Here is a 20,459-nt window from a genome sequence, read left to right on the forward strand (position 1 = left end):
GAGGAGCCCCCGCCGCCCGCACACCCAGAGCCCCGAGGAGCCCCCGCCGCCCGCGCACCCAGAGCCCTGAGGAGCCCCCGCCGCACACCCAGAGCCCCGAAAAGCCCCCGCCGCCCGCACACCCAGAGCCCCGAGGAGCCCCTGGGGTGAGCAGCCTGCCCGCCACTACAGAGCGGCTCCTGCCAGCTGCCCCTGGAGAAAGTCCATGCACAGCAAGAGATTCCACGCAGCCAAATGTGAAGTCACTGATTTTCCAAGACAAACCTACAGTTCAAAGCCATTCAGAGAAAACAGATTTAAATCCTGGCACTGACTGTTAGTCATTCAGGTCTTCGTACATTCATCTATTTCATAACCACTGTAGTACCGTGCAAATTTTCCTCCTGCTCGTGAAGATGTTTGTGACGGCTCAGAGGATCTAATAATACACTAGGCCAGGACCACATCTGCGATGGGCCCTCAGGTCTGAGCATGCTGACCAGCAGAACCAGGAGACAGAGGCCCCAACTGCCAGGACATGGGGGACACCTGGGAGACGGAGTGCAGAGGCTAATGCATCACTTTCGCCTGGCAAGAGCCCTGGGCATGGGGAACGGAGGCCTGAGCAGAGCGGAGTCGGGCAGCCAGATGACCCAGAGCGGACACGCGGACACAAAAACGCTACCAACGCCTGGGCAACGCTGAGGGCCTCACAGCAAAAAGGCTTCAGCAGGAAGACAGACAGCAAGGCTGAGACAAGCAGTTGCTGCTTAACAAAACGTGTGTCAGTTGCTCAGCTGTGTCCGACGCTTTACGACCCGTGGACGGCAGCCCGCCAGGCTCCATGGGATTCTCCAGGGAAGAGTACTGGAGTGGGGTGCCATGTCCTTCTCCAGAGGATCGTCCTGACCCAGGGATCGAGCTCGGGTCTGTATACAATAATTTAAAATATACAATACAACCTCTATGCAGAACAGTGTAGAAGAGAGGAGAACCAGCTACAGAGATAAACACGGGTTTAAACTCCGATCCCTCACCAGCTGTGTGACCGTGGGAAAGTTACTTAGTATCGCAGAGTCCACTTTCTCATCTGTAGAGACAATAGGCCTGTTGTAAGCTGGATGCAGTGAAGCAGGAGTGCTCTGGGAACGGCCTTCACCAGCTAGAGATGACGTTATGCTGTTTCCTAGTTGGCCTCGAGTGGATAACAAAGTGCGTAAATCAGCGTGCTTCATCACACCGAGTGTGACGGAGCTGCATTTTCTACCAGGGGCCTTCCTTGGGCTCTCAGCTCCCTCAGCCTCTCTTTTACAGACATCTGCGGTGCTCGGGTTTTCCGTCTTGGTGAAGCAGCCCAGAATCACCCTCCAGTCCCTGGAGGTCACAGCGCAGCAGTTTAAGCCGCACCCACAGACCGTGACACACAGAACCCACTAAGGACACCTCAGGGGAGCTTCCCTGAGCCCACAGGAGCCCACGGAGCCGCAGCAGCCCTGGGCCTGCGTCACCAAAGGCTGCTTTTACCAGCGGCTCACAAGACAGTCTTGGACAGTGGTGAAATCCTCACTCCTCTTCCGTGGGGAGGCCTTCTGGAGACCGCCCACTCACTGTTCCTACCCCACTCCACAGAGCCTCCTACGTCCACCTTTCCCTGGGTCTCAGCCACTATCTCTAGAAATGTCACCAAGATTCAATCCCCATCATTTCCATAGATAATCAAACTCAGAGTGTTCCAAAAGAAAGCAAAATAGGGTAAAATGTGGGTGTCTACTGGGCTATGGGGCTGTTCAAAAGAAGTTCAAAAGAAAAAGATGAAAGACATTAGAACTCGTGGAAGTCAAAGACAAGATGGACAAAGGGCAGACGATGCAGAGAAGGGCAGGTCTGCAGGGGGGCACCACGCTCTGGGGTGAGGCCCCCACGCCCACCCTGCACCACACACGGCTCACCCCCAGCGGCGGAAGCCCTTCCACTGCGTTCTTCTTCGCGGAGAGGAGATCGGACGCTGGCCTCTTCTGCAGGGAGTCCCTCCGGGCGCGGTACCTCCCCGACGTGGTGAGGTCCGACTCGGACGCAGATGGCGACAAGAGCCCGTCCCTCCGGGGCCGCGGGCCCTCCCCAGGCGCGGCCCCCTGGGCCTGGGGCTCCAGGATGTGCAGGGGCCCGGGGGCCAGGGGCGCGGTGTGGGGGGCGTCTGGGGGGCGGCCGCCCCGGGGGCCGGGCGGCGGCGCAGGCCCCTCCTCGGGGTCCTCGTCCTCGTCCTCATCGCTGCTGTGGATCAGCACGGTGGCGTCGGACAGGGACTTCCCGTGCCCGCCTCGCAGGCTGCCCCGCGGCCCGGCGCCGTCCTCCGCTCGCGGCGCCCGCTCCCCCGCCGCCAGGGCCGGCGCGGCTCTCTCCGGCAGCCGCAGGCCCTCAAGGCCGTGCACCAGGCCGGCCAGCTCGAGGCTGCTGCGCTTCTGCAGCCGCGCGCGCCGGGCGGCCGTCAGCGGCTCGCTCACCTCCTGCAGCGAGTGCGCCACGGGCGCGCTGTCCTCCTGGAAGGCCTGCACTGCGTGGTGCACGCGGCGCGTGACGAGGTCGGGGTTGCTGCTGCTGACGGGCGGCTGGCGGGACAGGTCCGGGGTGCTGTTGGCCGGCCGCGGGTGCGGGTAGGGGGGCGGCGGGCGGTACACCTGCGTCCTCAGGATGCTGGGCGCCGGGCAGTCACGCGCCTGCAGCTGCGCGTTGGTCAGCTCGGGCACGCTCACGGCGCCCAACCCCGGGCGCCGCCCGGCCACCGAGGCGTAGGGGTAGGGGGCCGGGCTGTGGAAGCTGTGGCTGAGGCTGAAGGTGCCGGGGGCCGCGGGCGGGGAGCCCGGGCGTGCGTGCTCGCGGATCTCGGGCTGGCTGTACACCAGGCTGAGGTTCCGCAGCGAGCGGCTCTGCCGCTCGGCCGGCGCCAGGCCACGCTGCAGCTGCTTCATGACCGTCTCGTAGTCAGGGGTCGGGCGGTAGGACGGCGGGATCAGGGCGCTGTGCCGGTGCGAGGGCACGTAGTCGGGCCTCAGGACGTCGCTGCCCGTGATGCTGGGGTTCGAGGACCCGGGCGAGGGCTGCAGGTAGGGCTGCGGGCTATTCAAGGAGCTGGTGCTGTGCGCGCTGTACACGCTGCCGTTGCGGGCGCGCCCGCCGAGCTCCACCTGTGCGCGATCCAGGCTGGTCTGAGAGTGGCAATAGAAGCCGTTCTGGTTGGTCACGAAGAGGTTATCTGGGGGGCGGGTGGGACAAGCCAGTTAGCATGCATTCTATGAGGAGATCTTTTTTCTGAATGTACTTAGACCAATTACTCAAGACAAACACTGAGACGGCCTGAACGCTGATGACGTTTATGAAACTCCAGGCTGAAGGGACCTGGCTCTACTCACACCGCCGGACCCTGCACATGCGGTTTCTGGGCACCTCACCTCCTCACCTCCAGAATGGGGTGGTTCTGCCTGCTCCAAGAGTGGGATTCAGGACCTCACACCCAGTAAAGAACAGCCAAATCTATGCTCAGCATTAAGAGTACAACTATACCACAAAACACTGCCCTCTTCTGAAAGTCAAGAGCATGTGTTTTACTAGAGACAAAGCAGGCTTTCCAGAACTCTGGGGAGCTAAGAGCAGAAATACCCCTAGGTGTGTGGCCCTGCTGATGCTGAGTGAGTTCAAGCACCAGCTATCTGCAAACATTTCCTGAAATGAAACTCAAGGCGGATTGTGCGGATTCCCCCAGAATGAAGATAACAGGGCAAAGAGTTCAGCAGGATCTAAGCCTCACAAGGTCCTCAAGTGTCACTGGCAGCTGCACAGCTCAGCAGGGGCAGGAAGCCAAGAAGACCCCCACAAAGACCCCCGGCTCCGCCCCTGCCTGAGTAAGACTGGGGTCACAGTGGGCAGAGTCAGGAGCCTCATGTGTCCACGGAGGCTGTGTGTGTGCCTGCCTGGGCTGGAAGGAGGCCTGCTTCTTCAGTCCAGCCTGTAGTTCACCTGGAAAACTACTGAGGGTGACTTTTAACACTTCAGTGAAAAGACCACCAGAGAACAGTTGCCACTGATAAAAACAATCTTTTTCTGAATCAAAAGCCTCCTGATGGTTTTATCCAAGGGAATAGCAGGCCAGCAGCTCATGCTGGTTTCTATTCCGGTGGGGCACACAGCCACGGAGACACGCGCCTCAGAGGCAGCTCATGCTCTCCCTGTGGACGCACCGCGCTTCTCCCGCCTCGAGAGCACCCTGAGGTCTGCGTCTGTGGCGCCCCCTCTCCTCACAGCCGCCAACGCTCGCTCAGCCTCACCCCCGCCCATCTAGACCAGCATAATACCTGCTGGTCCTGCTCTGCGCACCCCCCAAACTATCCAATTATGAGTCTGCATGTGTAGAAGACTCTGCTAAGAACTAACAGGGCGATGAGGTGTAGGGAATGATTAGGATCCAAAGAAAAAGGGAAAGGTAAGCACAAAAATCACGGGAACCCAAGGAAGAAGTGTTGCAACTGAAGGAGGGAAGAGTCGCGAGTGAAGGAGCCCAGTGTCACAGGAGCTGGGGGAGGGAAGGAGTGCTTCCGGCTGGGGCTGAGCAACGGGGTCAGGGCCACCTCCAGGACACACGGCGCTCGGGGCCTGGAGAGCGGGCGGCTGCAGTTTCACCAGTCGGGCCCCCTGGCTCTGAGTGCTCTCGGGGTACCCTCCTCCCTGTGGAATCACAGTCAAGGGAATGTGAGCAGAGGGTACAGAGGCAGTCCCCTGCCTCCTCCTCCGACCACTCTGGCTAACCTTCCAGAAGAAGGGGCTCCCGCCCAGAGCCCTCCTGCCAGGGCAGGGGGCAGGCAGGGAAAGGGCGCCGAGGGTGACGGAGCGGGGTGGGCAGCCGGGAGACTCGGCAGAGAGAGCATGGCTGGAGAGGGCTCAGAGCGGGTGCAGGGGGTGAGGCCTGAACAGGAGCACGGAGGGGCATCTCAGAGGACGCTGAACACTAGACACGGACGATCGTCAGGGAAATGGGACGAGCCCAGCCACTGAGTGCCAGATGAACCAGGGAGGGTGGGAACTGAGAACGTCAGCGCCTGTGATGCTGCGACTCATGAGAGGTCTCAAAAAAAAAAAAAAAGACTGCATTGGCAGGAGCAGAGGGATAGGGAGGAAGAGAGATGGAACAGATGGTCCATGAAGTTAATCAGAGGCAAGAGGATTTGCAACTGTCTGGGTACCGAAGGCAAAAAAAAGAAAAGAAACAAATAAATTTTAAAAAAAATAAAAAAATAAAAAGCAATATTAAAAAAAAAAGAAAAGAAAAGAAACATTATAAGCAGTTTGCAATCCCCGGAACCAGGGGGTGACTCCAGCGTAAAGGAGCAGGGAACCTGGGAAAGGGCCTGGTGGAGCAGGTGATGAGCTGGACTCCAGGACGCCACTGCAGCAAGCGGTGGCAGCGGATAACATTCCGAGGGCTCCCACTCAGCCCGCGGTCCTGGGGGCCCCCTGAACGGCCCCCAGGCTGTTGGACACGGGGCGCGTGGGGCCGGAGCTCAGGAACGAAGGTGGGCTGGGGAACGCAGACAGTCCTCTTCGCTGAGACCCCAACTGCGGATGAGAGAGATCAACTGGATGCCTGCGGAGGGAGCGGGCCCTGGGCAGACCTTCGGGGCAGAGAGCACCAAGGGGGCAGGGAGCACCAAGGGGGCAGGGAGCACCGAGGGGGCAGGGAGCACCGAGGGGGCAGGGAGCACCGAGGGGGCAGGAGCGGAGAGCATCCAGCGCGCCGAAGAGGCTGGAACACCGTGGTCCACCGGGGAGGACGGTGGGCAAGGGCAGCTTGGCGGAGCAGCACAGACGGGAGGGGAAGGGGGAACCAGCAAGCAGAAGTGGCACACAGTGGCACCCTCAGAGGTGGGGAGAAAATGAAAGAAAAGATAGTTCACGCTGCAGTCTGGAGGGAGAGGAAAGACATTAGGAGGCTCGCAGATGGAGAAAAAGGGAGGACCGGGGAGGAAACACACTGCAGAGGAGAGAGACTTTTCGGGGTGCAGGGCGGGTGTCAAAGCCACAGGAGGGCAGTGTGGGAAGAGGAGAAGCCAGTGAGGAAGGGAACAGCAACACCCCGAGGTACACACTCTGGGACTCCACAGTCGACTCCATCCCCCGCGCCCGGAGACTCTCACCCAACACACACGGCACAGCACCAACAACGCGCCACCACCTGCCTCCTGGTCCCCTCACGCCGCCCTCCACAGTCCCCTATGGGCCTGAGTGAGTCCAAGCTCCCGCTTCGCCGTCTGTGCCGGGGCAGTCACTAACCCCCACAAAAGCAGGGGCAGCGGCCCCACCCAGGAGCTCGCCACTCCCCACCTTTCAAAGTCAGCCCTCTTTCCAGAAAGCCTTTCTCAGACTGCCCAGCTCACTCTCGTCACAACACGCCTGTTCCCTGTGTACCTAAGTCATCTGCGTACTGTGTCATCCTCCTCTGTTAGGTTCTAAGCTTCTTAAGATGTGGAATTACCTCTCTGCGTCCATCTCCCCGCCTTTATAGCAGAGCCTTGTGGACAGAGTAAAGTAATAATGCTTGTGAAATGAATGCTGGAGATACAGCTTCAGAGGCCCTGTCCTCACATAGCTCAACGTGCCCATCATTTGAAACATAAACATAAATAGAGGGAAATAATCCTTTACAATGGGAAGGTCCCAGGCAGGAAAACACACGAACAAGCCTGGGACCTCCGGGGCCAGAAATCACAGAAGTGCTCAGAGCCCCCGGGGCACATGTTAACAGGACTTGGGAGCCAGTTTGAAGGAGTGCCCATGGGCCAAATTCAGGATCAAATCTGAGCATCAGAATCTGATACTACATGTTTGCTATCCACATCCAAAAAAACAGCTGACTCTAACAGCAGCCTCTTTTATGAATCCAGGTTGGCTATCATCATGACAATAATTCTGTGAAGTTAAATTTTTAAGTTATTTGTGTGATAACTTCAGCCAAAAACCTATCCTGGCTTCAAGATCTCCAAGCCTTCATGACTTATTCAAATTACAGTAATTTTGTAAGACATTTCAGAAACGGTGCACTTTACCTAGGGAAGAGGCGTACGGTTCTGTGTAATGTCCATTATAGTGCAGCTGGGGCGGGGCGGCCGGCGCATAGGGTTGCGGCTTGGGCTAAGAATCGGAAAGTCGGAAACAGGATTAAAACACATCGTCTGTGGAAATATGTGTAAACAGTTCTTTTCTGGCTTCTTTCTCTTCACTGAGAAACTTCTGAAGGAGCCTGATATATTATATATGAAAAATAAATATCAAGACCCTGTAGCTCTTACCCTATCTATCCTTTTCAGGGTTTTCCAGAAAGGCAATGCTAAGCGCTATGCTCTATTATCAGACAGCAGACAACACCAGAAAGCAGGAACAGACAGAGATTTCCTGAATTCTTATATAAACAATCGATTAGAAGAAACTTACACGTACTACATTTAATCTTATTAGCAAAACCATCTAGTACTTTAAATATCTACTAACTTCTGATTACTCTTGGCTAATACTCAATATCTTTAGTATTAGGTTGGACCTAATACTTTAAAATATATAACACAATAAATGTTACATATATAAATATTAGGCTTAAGTTGTAGAAAATCACCATTTCTTTGGTCACATGTAGGCATACTTTAACAGTTCAAACTGAAAACCAACACCGCTAAAAGCCTATTTTATTAAGGAAAGCGAGAGAACTAAAACAAACAAAGGCAACTGCAAGTCTCCCTTTCTTACCAGAGACAGCCTCGAAGAAGACCTCCTCCTAACTGGGTTCACTATGACGGTCTGCGTTTGCCTGTAAAAATACGACACGTCTTTGAGAAACACATATACACATGCTCATATGCACACAATCTTCCTAAACATGCTAATAAGAAAGTAAAAGGATATATCTTCCCAAGCGACAAACTCATCCAGTCATCAATCAGAGAAAAGGCAGGCGGTCCCCCGCTGGACTCCAGGGTCTGAGCCTCGCGGAACAGCCGTCGGTCGCCTGGCTGAGCCCAGGGCTGGGCAGGAGGAGCTGTCCCCACTCCACGCAGGCAAGCCCTCTGGAGTGACCGGCAGCAGAGCGGAGGGGCACCAGGCGAGAGGGCCACAGACTCATCCCCAGGGAAGAGTCGGCGTAAATGCGCTTCTCCTGCGGGCCGGGCTCAGCGCTCAGGACAGACCGCCAGCTGCCAGCCTCAGAGCCAGAAGCAATGAAGTGCCTTTGATGGAGAGCCTGTGAGCCGTGGACCACACAAATGATCAAGAGACAAGCTGGGAACTTGGGAAACTTAGGGATATGTGTGTTAGCTGCTCAGTCATGTCTGACTCTTTGTGACCCCCTGGACCATAGCCCAGTAGGCTTCTCCATCGGTGGGATTCTCCAGGCAAGAACACTGGAGTGGGTTGCCATTCCCTTCTCTGTAAGAACATATATTTCCTCTAAGAAACTAAGGTAGGGAGAACAAAAGAGTAGGAACATTGGTTCAGTGGGCTGGTGGTAACTCCATTTACGTTCCTTTGCAAGAAACTTCTCTCTGGTTCTAAGTATACTTTTAAAAAAGAAATGAAAAGTATTCAGGAGTCCTGGCTAACATTTATCAGATAATTTGAGATTTTAAGCTATTCAGAGCAAGCTCCATCCTTGAATAAACATAGGTCACAAATAAGCAAAAGGAAATTCCTTCTGTCAGAATCTATCTTTTAAAGATAAAGGCAGGCATTTTTGTTGTTTCTGTGTGTGGTCAGTTTTATTGCGAATAAGATCTAGGAACCTACACACATAGGATTCTTGGGTTTGATCATGATGCAATTTTGTCAAAGCACTTTTTGAAAAAACTTTGAGCGTCTACTCCTGGCCCATAAGCTTATGTGACATGTAATTACAGATTACAAAAAATGTCATCCTTGGTTACAGTGTTCCTAAGGACTAACTACTAGAAAATCCATAATCACAAACTGAACATTAGTTCCATTTAATCAGTAAATTTACCATCTCAAGCTTAAGTCTCAAAAATTATTCTCAGCACTGTAACAACAAATTTCTTATATTAAATCCCTAAATATTAGTTAATTTTTATAAGATTTTTGAGGTAAAAGAAAATTATTCCTAATAGGAGCTGTCATGTAGCTGCAACTGCTTTTATGAGTTGACTTTTTTTGATTAAACACTTTTTAAAATAAGTTGTTTATCATTGGAACATATTAAGATTGCTGATGAAGAATAGATGTCTTTTTCCCAAAGGATACTCCTATTCTACCGGTAATTATTCCGCAACAAAAATAAAACAGACGTCAATTCCATTAGATTGCAAACATAGCCACATTAGTTGGTAAGACATTAGTAAAGTCAGGAGGGTGTATTGAGTGTTTTCCCCCCCTTAATTTATTTTTAATTGAAGAGCAATTACACAATTGCGTTGGTTTCCGCCATACATCAACATGGATCAGACACAGGTATACACAGGTCCCCTCCCTCCCCGCTCCTGCCCCTCTAGGCTGTCGCAGAGCCCCGGTCTGAGTCCCCCGAGTCACAGCAGATCCCCACTGTCTATTCTACGTGTCAGCATGCGTTCGTTCTCTTTTGAAACGCTCCCTAACTGCACACGGCTGTTGTTCTGTTGCTAAGCTGTGTCTGGCACTTTGCCCCTGGACTGCAGCCCTCCAGGCACAGAGAGCAAGCCCTGCTGCACTGGCAGGCTGGGCCCTTTCCCACCGAACCAACAGGCACACTCCTTAACTGCACGTTAATATAGTCCTCCACTTAGCGTCCAGGATTTGAAGACACTGCATCTTGCAGCCTCGAGGTTTACTTTCCCTTTATTCTCCATCGTCAGGCCTAGGTTTAGGCCATCCTAGTTGGCCTTTGAAGTTTATATTTGGTCCAGGGACTCACCAAATTGACTAAACCTTTAAAGGACTACAAATTCAAAACGCAGAGATGAGGAAAAAGGCCATTGATAGGATCTTCCAATGAGGTGTCCAGAGTTGCCCAGCCGGACACAAAAACAAAGGCTGTTAAACATGAAGCCCAGGGACGGGAGCTTTGGAGTAGGGGTGGCGCCCCCACACGGGGGTCTATTCTGGTGCCTGCTGGCGGCCCCCAGGGTGGAGGCAATACCCTACACGGGGGTCTATTCTGGCACCTGCTGGCGGCCCCCAGGATGGAGGTGGCACTGCAGAGGCCACTTCTGCTAAAAACAAACCAGCACGTCTTCCTTCTGCCCAGCTGACGTAGGCAGCCTCTCCGTCGGGTCTACATATTCTAACCTCTTTCTTCTTGCCAAAATCCTGAAGAATGCAGTTTTCTAGGAGACCAGCTAACCTTAGTACACAAGAGAGAATGGTTAACAGTTGGTAGTGTTTTCGGGCAGTTACTATGCTGGTGGGTGCTTCTAAAAACGAGACAGCTAAAGATCTTGTGGGGGCTGGAAATCACTGGAATGTGTGTATTGGAGAAGACACAATAAGAAAAGGTTGCTAGCCCAAGTAAAACAAATGACATTACTTATTGAAACAGTGCGAAAGGCTATACACGATTACCTCGGGGAATCCAAACACCAACCCTGAGAAGGAGGCTGGTTATTATACTGATTTTACAAATAAGAAAATGGATACTTAAGATTAAGTAAATTGTTCCTGGTCACATGGCAAATAAGCAGAACTGGCATTAGAACCGGGCAGGTCTGTCAGATTCCTGAGCACACGCTCCTAACAGCTGATTATCTGTCTGACACCCCCTCCCCACCCCAACAGATCCATGCGCTCCACCAAGGCAAAGGGCACACCATGGCACCACTGGCACCTGGCACACAAGAAAGCCACCGAATGTGTGCTGAACAAGTGAATGAAACAGCAAATGAGGACTACAACGGATGCTTAGGTTAAGCACTTATAGCTCGGGCTTCCCTGATGCTCAGCTGGTAAAGAATCCGCCTGCAATGCAGGAGACCCCGGCTCAATCCCTGGGTCAGGAAGATCCCCTGGAGAAGGTAAAGGCTACCCACTCCAGTATTCCTGGGCTTCCCTTGTGGCTCAGCTGGTAAAGAATCCGCCTGCAATGCAGGAGACCTGGGTTCCATTCCTGGCTTAGGAAGATCCACTGGAGAAGGGAATGGCTACCCACTCCAGTAGTCTGGCCTGGAGAATTCCATGGGCTGTATAGTCCATGGGGTCACAAACAGTCGGAGACGACTGAGCAACTTTCACTTGGGCTTCCCTAGTGACTCAGTTGGTAAAGAATCTGCCTGTAATGCAAAAGTCCTGGGTTCAATCCACAAGTCAGGAAGATCCCATGGAGAAGGAAATGGCAACCCACTCCAGTACTCTTGCCTGGAAAATTCCACGGACAGAAGAGCAGGACAGGCTGCAGTCCATGGACTCCCAGAGTTGGACGTGATTGTGCAATGAACTTTCACTTACAACTTACACTTGAGCTGTAAAGACAGTAAATTTCCAAGAGCTGACTTCTTTCTTGTATATTTCAAGCTATAGAGGAGTGAGATTTTGATGCACAAAAAATATATTGGCTAGTGAAAATACCCAGAAAATATTGACCTCAGTGACCTTCCTTTAATGGGACAGGGGCTTTCTCTTCTTCCAGGCTTCTCACAGTGTCTTCAAAAACCCTGCAGCAGGGTTTTTGTCCCCCAAGAAGGGGGACAGCCCCAGCTCCCTCCAGGCAGGGCCAGTGTATCTCCTGATCACAGAAGTCTCCAGAACAGACTGGCTGCTGTATTTGCCAGTAGCCCTAAACTGCAGGAACACTTGCCAATGCTGACAAGGCTGAGCAAGGAGCCCACTGGCGACAGGAATCCAACCTTCCCCTCTAGAGAAAGTCCGTGGAAACTTCTACCACTTAGCTTTGCAGCTTTGGGGACACCAGACTCCCCTTTCCCCTCTCTCCCCAGAGAGAAGAGAAAGAGCCTCACACACACAAAGAACCCTCTCAAGATTCCTTTTCCCTCTGATTCTTCTCATGCATGACTGGGTCTGGGGCTTGGGGTGGCAGAGAAGGGGAGAGAAGTCATTTGACTTAAGAAACTGTCACTACCTCATTTAATTCCTATTCCAACTCTAAAAAAATGCTAAATAAAACTCACATTATCCTCAACCTATAAATTTAAAAAGCAAAGAGAGGGACTGCCCTGGGGGTCCAGTGGCTAAGACTCTGCATGCAGGAGGGCCAGGTTCAATCCCTGGTCGGAGAACTAAGATCCCACATGTCACGGGCCAACTAAGTCCAAGTGCTGCAACAAAGGCCAAGCACAGTCAAAAAAAGAAAAAAAGAATTCATTTCTCTTCACCTGGGGATCAAGTGCTACATTCACTTCCTGTAGAATGAAGTGGGTATCTTCCATCATAAATTATTTCATAGCAATAGTTCATGAAAATGGACTTCCATGATTTAACATATAAGGAAATTAAAAGAAAAATGTAGAAAATAGACCTTTACATATAATTATTTCACTTTATAAAATACTCATTTTCCTTATACAAATGTAACATATGCAACTGAGGATCTAACATAAATGTGGTTTTATTTATATTTGGGAATAAATAGTAATATTACCAAAAAAAAAAAACAAAACACAACTGGGTCATTTACCCCCCCACACACACACACACATAAATTATTTTCCCTCTGAACCTTAAAACTATTACCAAGGGTGATTTGCCAAAAAACTATTTTAAAAAGGTATTAACCACCAACCAATAGTGATGCCTACTGGAAAAAGATTCTGTCTTATGGTTTATTTCAAATGACTGATTCTTCATTAATTTCCAGGGGGGGAAAAAAGTGAACTGAGGGGATGATGGCTCATTATTACAAATACTCTTATTAAACTTATGAAAGGCTTTACATCCACAAAAGGGCTGTGGCCCGGGAGACTGCGCACGCACCGCTTTGCACGGAACACAGGCGTCTGCACACAAAGCACTGCCACCCACGCCGGGCAACAGGCTCGGGAGGAGGAGCCCCAGACGCCACCGCCTGGGACGCCGGCGCCGCGGAGCCCGCCGCGAGGGGGCGCCCTCCTCACACAAAGGCGCCCGGAGCCCTGAGCCCCCGGCCGGCAGAGGCGGCGTCGGCCACGGGGAAGGCAGGGCCGCCGCGCCTGGCGGTTCGCGTCTTCCGCGGCCCCGGCGGCAGAGGCAGCGGGACTCACCTCATATGAAAGGACGGTGGAGGGAAGGGGATGCAGGGAGCCCGGGGCCTCAGGGCTGACTAATCGCTGGATGGTCCTCCCCAGCGGACGTCCTTCCAGCCCCAAGCCGGGCCCGCCTCTCTCTGCACCGCGGCTCCTTCTCACCGACCCCATGACCCGGAGAGCGCCTCTCCTTCCCGGGCCCTAAGGTACCAGCCGTCCTTCCGTCAGGAGCAAAAGGACGGCGGCGGGGAGCAGGACGGCTCGTCCCCCCGGACTCCCCGAGCCTGCTTCCGGCTCGTCACTCGGAAGCCGTCCCCGGCCCCGCCGGACGCCCGGGCCTGCAGACTCGCGGGAGGAGCCCTGCGCCCCCAGCCCCGGCGGGCGGACGGACGCGCCGGGCCCGCGAGGCTCGGCCCGGGCAGGGCCCAAGGCCGGATTCCCGCCCCGCTGCCAGCTGCCAGCCGCTCGGCAGGGCGCGAGTCCGCGCTTGTCCATCCCCACAGCGTCCCTGTGAATGGGCACCAGGACTGTGCAGACGGCGGCGGCGAAGCCAGAGGAGACGAAGGCGGGCCACATGGCACCTGACATAGAGGAAGCGCCGACTGAACCGCGTGATACGCGGCAGGAAAAGCAGCACTGAGCGCGGGACGGGACAGGCAACGCGGCGGCCCAGCAGCAGCGCTCAGGCTGGATCTGCACGAACGAGGGTGAGCCCGCCCGAGAACAGCAGGGCGGGCGCCCAGCGAAGGCCCGGGGCCGCAAGGGGCACCAGCCAGGCAGGGACCGAGGGCCCTGGGAGCCAGGACGGAGGCTCGGCGGGGCACTGGGCCCGGAGGAGGCGAGCTGGAGGGGAGGGCAGCGCAGACGTGGGCCTGAGCGATGACTGGGAGCAGAGCTGCGTCTTTGGCTCATCGGTTCTGGAGACTGACCAGAGCAGGCGCGACAGGGCCAGCAGGCCGGCTGGGGGGCAGCTGGTGAGCTGGAGCAGAGAGCAGGGCTTCAAGAACAGGGGTGGGGAAGGAACGGAACCGCTCTGGTTCACATGGCCTTCGGCCGGGAAGCCTGTCCGAGCCTGTGCTTCCGGTTAGGTACCCTTCTCCCAAGGGCTCCGACAGCACCACAGACATCCCGGGGCAGGGCGCGTAACACTCGCTTCTCCAGGTCCACTCTGCAAAGCCGTCAAGGCCTCGGGAAAGCGAGGCCCTTGCTCGGCACGGGGAATAGAGGGGTTAACAAGAGGGGAGCAGTCTGGGCTCTCCAGCCAGCGCCGAGGGGGGAAGCAGACCACAAACAGAGGGGGGGGACACCCAGATCCAGGGGCTGCGGGCCATGAACCGCCTGTCTGGGCCTTCCCTGGGGGCCCCTGGCTAAGACCCCCCACTTACAATGCAGGGCCCTTGGGTTCAATCCCTGGTCAGAACTAGATCCCACATGCCACAACGACCCGGCACAGCCAGATAAATATTTAAAACAAATAAACAAAAAAACCGCTGATGAAGGGCACCTCTGAAGAGGTCCTGATGCAATGAGGGGCCAGTACATGAAGACTGGCCTCAGAAAGATGAGGAGAGGGGGTCGGACGGACGGAGGGCACGCTCACAGACCAGAAAGGATGGTAGTGTGGCCGGAGTGGGGTGAGCAAGGAGGGCAGAGGGAACAGTGGAACCAAGCAAGCATAGAGCACACGCGGCTATGCACTTCCAAGGACGAGGGCGAGTCAGTGCAGGGCCTCAGGCAGAGTGAGAGGATTCCAGCTGACGCTGCAGGCGGCTACAGGCTGGGAGGCCCGGAAACAGCCAGAGAGCTGCGGCAGTATTCCAGGAGAGCGCCAGGGCAGCCGGCACGAGTTACCCGCTGAAGGAGCGGTCAAGATGGCCTGACGGAGAGAGATTCCGAAGGTGCAGAGCTCGCGGAGCGCAGGACGAACTGCGCTGGGAGGGCAGAGAAGCAGGAACGGCGGAGGAGCTCCAGCTCCGGGGCTGGGGCCTGTGCTGTGCCACCGCCTGCGCAAACGGGCAGGCGCGGGAGCAGCACTCGGGCAGGAAGGCGAGCCGTGGGCAGAGTCTGGCTCCAGGCGCGTTACCAAATCGGAAGCCCGTGAGGCACCCGAGTGGAGACGCCAAGGAGGCAGCCGGGGGTGCGAGTCCAGAGCTCGCGGGAAGGCAGGTTAGAGAGAGTCAGACGCGCTGCAGGCACGGATGCTGCCAGGAACCGGGTCAAGCCGAATCCCCTACGGAGTGAGTGTAGACGAGAAGAGGTCCGGGGGTGAAAGCAGCCAAGGGGATGGAAAAGAGCCTCAAAGCAAAAGAGCAGGAGAGGGGGGCCTGGCAGCCAAGGAGGGGGCAGTCCGGGCGCGGGGAGGAAGGGGCGGGCAGAGGCTGGGCGCCGCCAGCGCTCCAGTGAAGAGCTCAGAGGCCCGCCGGGTGAAGGTCGCCGCCACGCTGACAGGGGGCGCCAGTGAGGAGGTGGCGTAAGGGAAGCGCTGGGAGGGAGGAGAGAGAGAAGGATGACGCCACTCTTTCCAAGGGAAAAGAAGAAAGGTACAGCACCGTGGCTACAGGGACGTGCAAACGGAGAAAATGTGTTTAGAGGTAAAATGAGACAGCATGTTTGCGTCTTAACAGGAATGACCCAGCAGAAAGGGGTAAGCCCACGGGGCTAGGAAAAATGTACATTAAGAAGGGGTGTAAATTCTTCAAATGGCTGGATGAGCTGAATGAGCTTTTGTGACTCAAAGTGTTGATTAAAAAAAATTTTTTTTTTCCTTTTAGCTTTCAAGAATTAGAATAATTCTGTTACTAGTTGAAAGAAATCTTAGAGGCCTATTTGTAGATACTAGAGGTTGGTCCAAAGCTAAAATGAAAAATAACTGAGAAATAAAATTTTAACACACAAAAGCAAAGAGATTATTATAAAAATGTCATTCAGAAGTTATCTTCTTAAAAAAAATTGCCTTTATAGATGATACCCTGTAGCTCAAGATGAAAACTTGTAAGGTCATCGTTTCCCAGTACCCACGGGCAGGGTGTACTTACAGGCTGCACTGATTTAGTCTATAAAATTTATGTCGCGCAACACAGAGTCTCCAGACGTATTTTGCTGTTTCCATGTCTTCCTAGTAAACAAAAGACACACAAAGTAAAGCAAAGTACATCTACAACTTGATACAGAGCTTATCTGAGAACAAGACAGACATGGGTGACATGGTGCATCAAAGTCGCTTCTAACACACTGCGATTCTTGCATTGTCTACCACTGCACCCCGCATATGAATGCTGTAATTCGGATTCATTATGAAGACCACCTGGCGAAGGGAATGGCAACCCACTCCAGTATTCCTGCCCGGAAAATCCCATGGACTGAGAAGCCTGGTAGGCTACAGTCCATGGGGTCACAAAGAGTCAGACAAAACTGAGTGACTTCACTTTCACACTTTTAGGGGAAGTGTACATAGGGTGCTTGGCTCAAAGTGTGGTGTCTAACAAGGGTTTAATGAAAGTTTCAGCACCTTAAAAAAAATTATGAAGACTAACAAAAAGCTCTCAGTAGTACAATTCTTATATTATATATTAAGAGTTTCCAGATGACATAGAAATCTTTAAATTAATGAAAATGTCATCTAATTATGAAAATGTCATCTTTTAGTATTACTCAAAGATGTGACTAAACAAAACATTTTTATTATTAACAAATAGATACTCAAAGACATTTTTAAAAGAAGTAACTCAGACCCATGGCTTTCGTCAAGAGAGTAAAGGTAACTGTGAAACAGTATTTCTACAGAGCTGGATGCCTTTGAACTGTGGTGTTGGAGAAGACTCTTGAGAGTCCCTTGGACTGCAAGGAGATCCAACCAGTCCATTCTGAAGGAGATCAACCCTGGGATTTCTTTGGAAGGAATGATGCTAAAGCTGAAACTCCAATACTCTGGCCACCTCATGCGAAGAGCTGACTCACTGGAAAAGACTCTGATGCTGGGAGGGATTGGGGGCAGGAGGAGAAGGGGACGACCGAGGATGAGATGGCTGGATGGCATCACTGACTCGATGGACGTGAGTCTGAGTGAACTCCGGGAGTTGGTGATGGACAGGGAGGCCTGGCCTGCTGTGATTCTCGGGGTTGCAAAGAGTCAGACACGACTGAGCAACTGAACTGAACTGATTCACTTATCAGTGGGAGCCAAGATACAGTGTTTCCTTTCTTCCCTACTTGTGCTCATGCGTGCTTAGTCGCTGTGCGACCCCATGGACCGTACAGGCTCCTCTGTCCATGGGATTCTCCAGGCAAGAATCCTGGAGTGGGTCGCTACGCCCTCCTCCAGAGGATCATCCTGACCCAGGGATCAAAGCCCGTATCCTGCACTGCTACAGGCAGATTCTTTACAGCTGAGCCTGCGTACGTAATTTAAAGGTCATCTTAATCAGACAGTATTTATCCAAAGACTCAATTCATTCAACAGTATTTACTGAGCAACTTTGCTAAGTGCGATTATGCAAAATGTTATAAAGAATAAAATTTTATCTTTTATAAACTATGAAAAACTACCATTTTAAAGCTACTCCCCCAAACATGCACACAGAAATGTTAACTTTTAGGAAAAACAGTCCACGTAGATTCCTCATGTTTACTCACAGTTTGAAACTGGATGGTCTCCTCTTTATTTGCCAGCTCTAGGGCAAAAACGGACTTATTGTGGGACATGTTAGCAATATCATGCCACCTGAGAACAACAAGCAGAAAATGGTCATATAAGGACTCAGATTTTTACTAAGAGACAAGATTTTTTTCCATTTTGAGCTTAATGTATAACCTATTATTTGTTATTTTAGGAAGAAAACAGGGCTTTAATTGGTGAGCATGCATTTTATAACTGAAGTGACAACAGGGAGGTACAAAAAGTATCGCACGTAAACTAAACCAGAGGCAGAGCATTCAAAACTGTAAACTTGGGGACTTCCCTGGGGGTCCAGTGGTTGAGACCCATGCTTCCAATGCAGGGGCGAGGGTTTGATCCCTGGTCAGGAAACTAAGATCCTACATGCCACACAGCTAGGCCAAAATAAATACATAAAAATGTAAACTCTACTCATCCTTGTTTGCTGGACTAGTCTGATCAAATATCCCAATCTCAGCTCCCAATGCTCCTTCGTTCATTCAACAAACGCTTTAGCAGGCACCCACTGTGACGATACCAGGCATCTTGTGTTCAATCCTGAGGCACAAAGATGAGCGCCGCCCTCAGAGGGGCTCCGGTGGGGGGTGGGGGCGGGTGGAGAGCACAGACCTAACAAGCACTGTTACCTTCTGGTACACAGGGCAAAATAAGACCCAGCGGTAGAGCAGAGATGCTCTACAAAGCTGGCGAAGCAGGGCCAACAGAAAGTTCAGATGCTGGGAACCCAAAGAGTGAATTAGTCTAGGGGTGTTCACCAGGATTCAAATTCCAATTCTGAACTTTCTAACTGTAGTTTAGCATGTTAAGGTTTTATATATTAATATTTTATTACACACTGCATAATTTTTACAAAGGGAAAAACAGGTCTGGAAGAAAAAATTTTACCCCTTTATCTTTCTCCATCTTATTAGATTTACATTTATTGAAATAAATAAAATTCATTCACAATAACTTGGCACTTCATTGCTTTTGTGTTTTAATTTTCTGGATGACCTGTGTACCGAGCACGTGGGATCTTAGTTCCCTGACCAAGGGTCAAAGCCAAGCCCCACGTGTTGGAAGTGCAGAGTCTTAACCACTGGACCTTCAGGGAAGTCTCTAACTGCTAAACCGAAAGATTATGAGTGTCATATTAAAGAAGGCATTTTAGAACTTCCTATCCAGTGAGATAAAGGAAGCCCACGGGGATGTCTCCCGTGTTCCTGTGACCTTTCGAGCAATGTCAGGGTCCTTCCCTTCGGTGCCAGTCAGACCCATCATTGCCCCGTGCCCTGCAACTGAGCGTGTTGGGGAGACAGGGAGCAGCCTGGGGACCTGAGAGCAACTGCCCTCAGGAGCCGCCTGAGCCAGGGCAGGGCGGTCCAGGAGCGGGGACCTGTTCCCCAGGCCGGCACAGACTCCACGGTGACAGTCACCAGGGAGAATTCAGGCGCCCAAAGGCAGGAGAGCAAAGGAAGTGAAGGGACACACAATACTGAAAAGGGAGCTGCCTTCGCCTGAAAGCTCGCTGCTGCAAGCCAGCCATGCTTAGCACACTGCTATCTGTCCTCTGTCCTCCTGACTAGACTACATTCTAAGACTTCCACAAATGAAGAGCACCACGCTTTTTATAATCAAGAAAAGGGAAATCTACATTACAAAAAGTAATTTAGATGTTGGTATTTTAGGAATTTTGGTACCAACTAGAATCAGGGAAAGCCTAGATTTCCCATGAGAAATAGCCGGGGAAACCAGAGCTCAAATGAAAAATGCGCTGCTCGTTTACATCAGTGTGTGTGCGTTTGTTCAGCCCCACAGTGGTGAATTTTGTTTTTTTCCCCTAAGGCTGGGGTACAGTGGGCATCAGGGACTTTATTCTGAACCTGATGAAACGTGTTTCTAAGGGCAAAGAGCCCTTCAGCCTCCAGGAACTCATCCTAACATGCAAGCCTCAGCTACTGAGGAAAGAAATCTGATTTTGTTTTTTAAATCAACTGGGATCTAAACCCTGAAATAAATACTCATACTTTACATAGAAAAGAAAGAAAAGAAAAATTCACACACCAAGACAAAGAATGGCCTCTGTATGGTAAGAAAAGAGTCACACGTCTTTAAACGTTTCCTAAGCAGGCCACCATTATAAACACTGTTTTCTGCAATTTAGTTTTGAAGTATCTTTTAACTATTGCGGTCAGGTGCAGTTTTATTCTAAGAAGGGTATGTTTCCATTTCCTAGTGAGGCCTTGGGAGACACTTACTTGTGAGCAGTACAATTAGCACAGGGACTAAAGCTCAGCCACCAGCAGGAGGCACAGAAAGTACGCAGAAAGAGGAGTACCTGAACACCACAGGGGGCCTCCCACTCTTGTGCTTCACAAAGACGCCTTCGAGACACGCGCCGACAGATACGTCGCAGCCTTGGCTGTCCTGGGAGGAGAAAGCGGACAAGGAAACACGGGGCAGCAGAGACACGGGGGGCCCGGGGGCCCGGGGCCCCACCTACCCCCACTCCTGTGTCCCACATGGAAAAGGCCTGGGAGACCTCCCCTGAAGGGAAAGTCTGCAAGTATAAACGTGTCACCTTGGAAACACATATGAAAATACAGTTGGGCTCCTCAAGGAATTCTATTCCAAGA

At 52.5% G+C, this 20,459-nt stretch overlaps 1 protein-coding gene across 3 annotated transcripts in view; it reads right to left on the minus strand.

Annotated features, from left to right (window-relative positions):
• PTPN21 (protein tyrosine phosphatase non-receptor type 21) overlaps window positions 1-20,459 on the minus strand; it is a 74,415-nt gene that overhangs the window by 10,400 nt on the left and 43,556 nt on the right. For all 3 annotated transcript variants that reach the window (XM_027972100.3, XM_027972101.3, XM_042252832.2), the window contains exons 8-13: window positions 20,162-20,250; window positions 17,802-17,889; window positions 16,205-16,284; window positions 7,765-7,825; window positions 7,071-7,155; window positions 1,929-3,229 (exon numbers count right to left, since the gene is read on the minus strand). In XM_027972100.3, coding sequence (XP_027827901.1) covers window positions 1,929-3,229; window positions 7,071-7,155; window positions 7,765-7,825; window positions 16,205-16,284; window positions 17,802-17,889; window positions 20,162-20,250 — 1,704 coding nt within the window. The remainder of the gene's footprint in view (window positions 1-1,928; window positions 3,230-7,070; window positions 7,156-7,764; window positions 7,826-16,204; window positions 16,285-17,801; window positions 17,890-20,161; window positions 20,251-20,459) is intronic.

The sequence above is a fragment of the Ovis aries genome, chromosome 7 (assembly GCF_016772045.2).
Source record: "Ovis aries strain OAR_USU_Benz2616 breed Rambouillet chromosome 7, ARS-UI_Ramb_v3.0, whole genome shotgun sequence".
Classification (NCBI taxonomy): domain Eukaryota; kingdom Metazoa; phylum Chordata; class Mammalia; order Artiodactyla; family Bovidae; genus Ovis; species Ovis aries.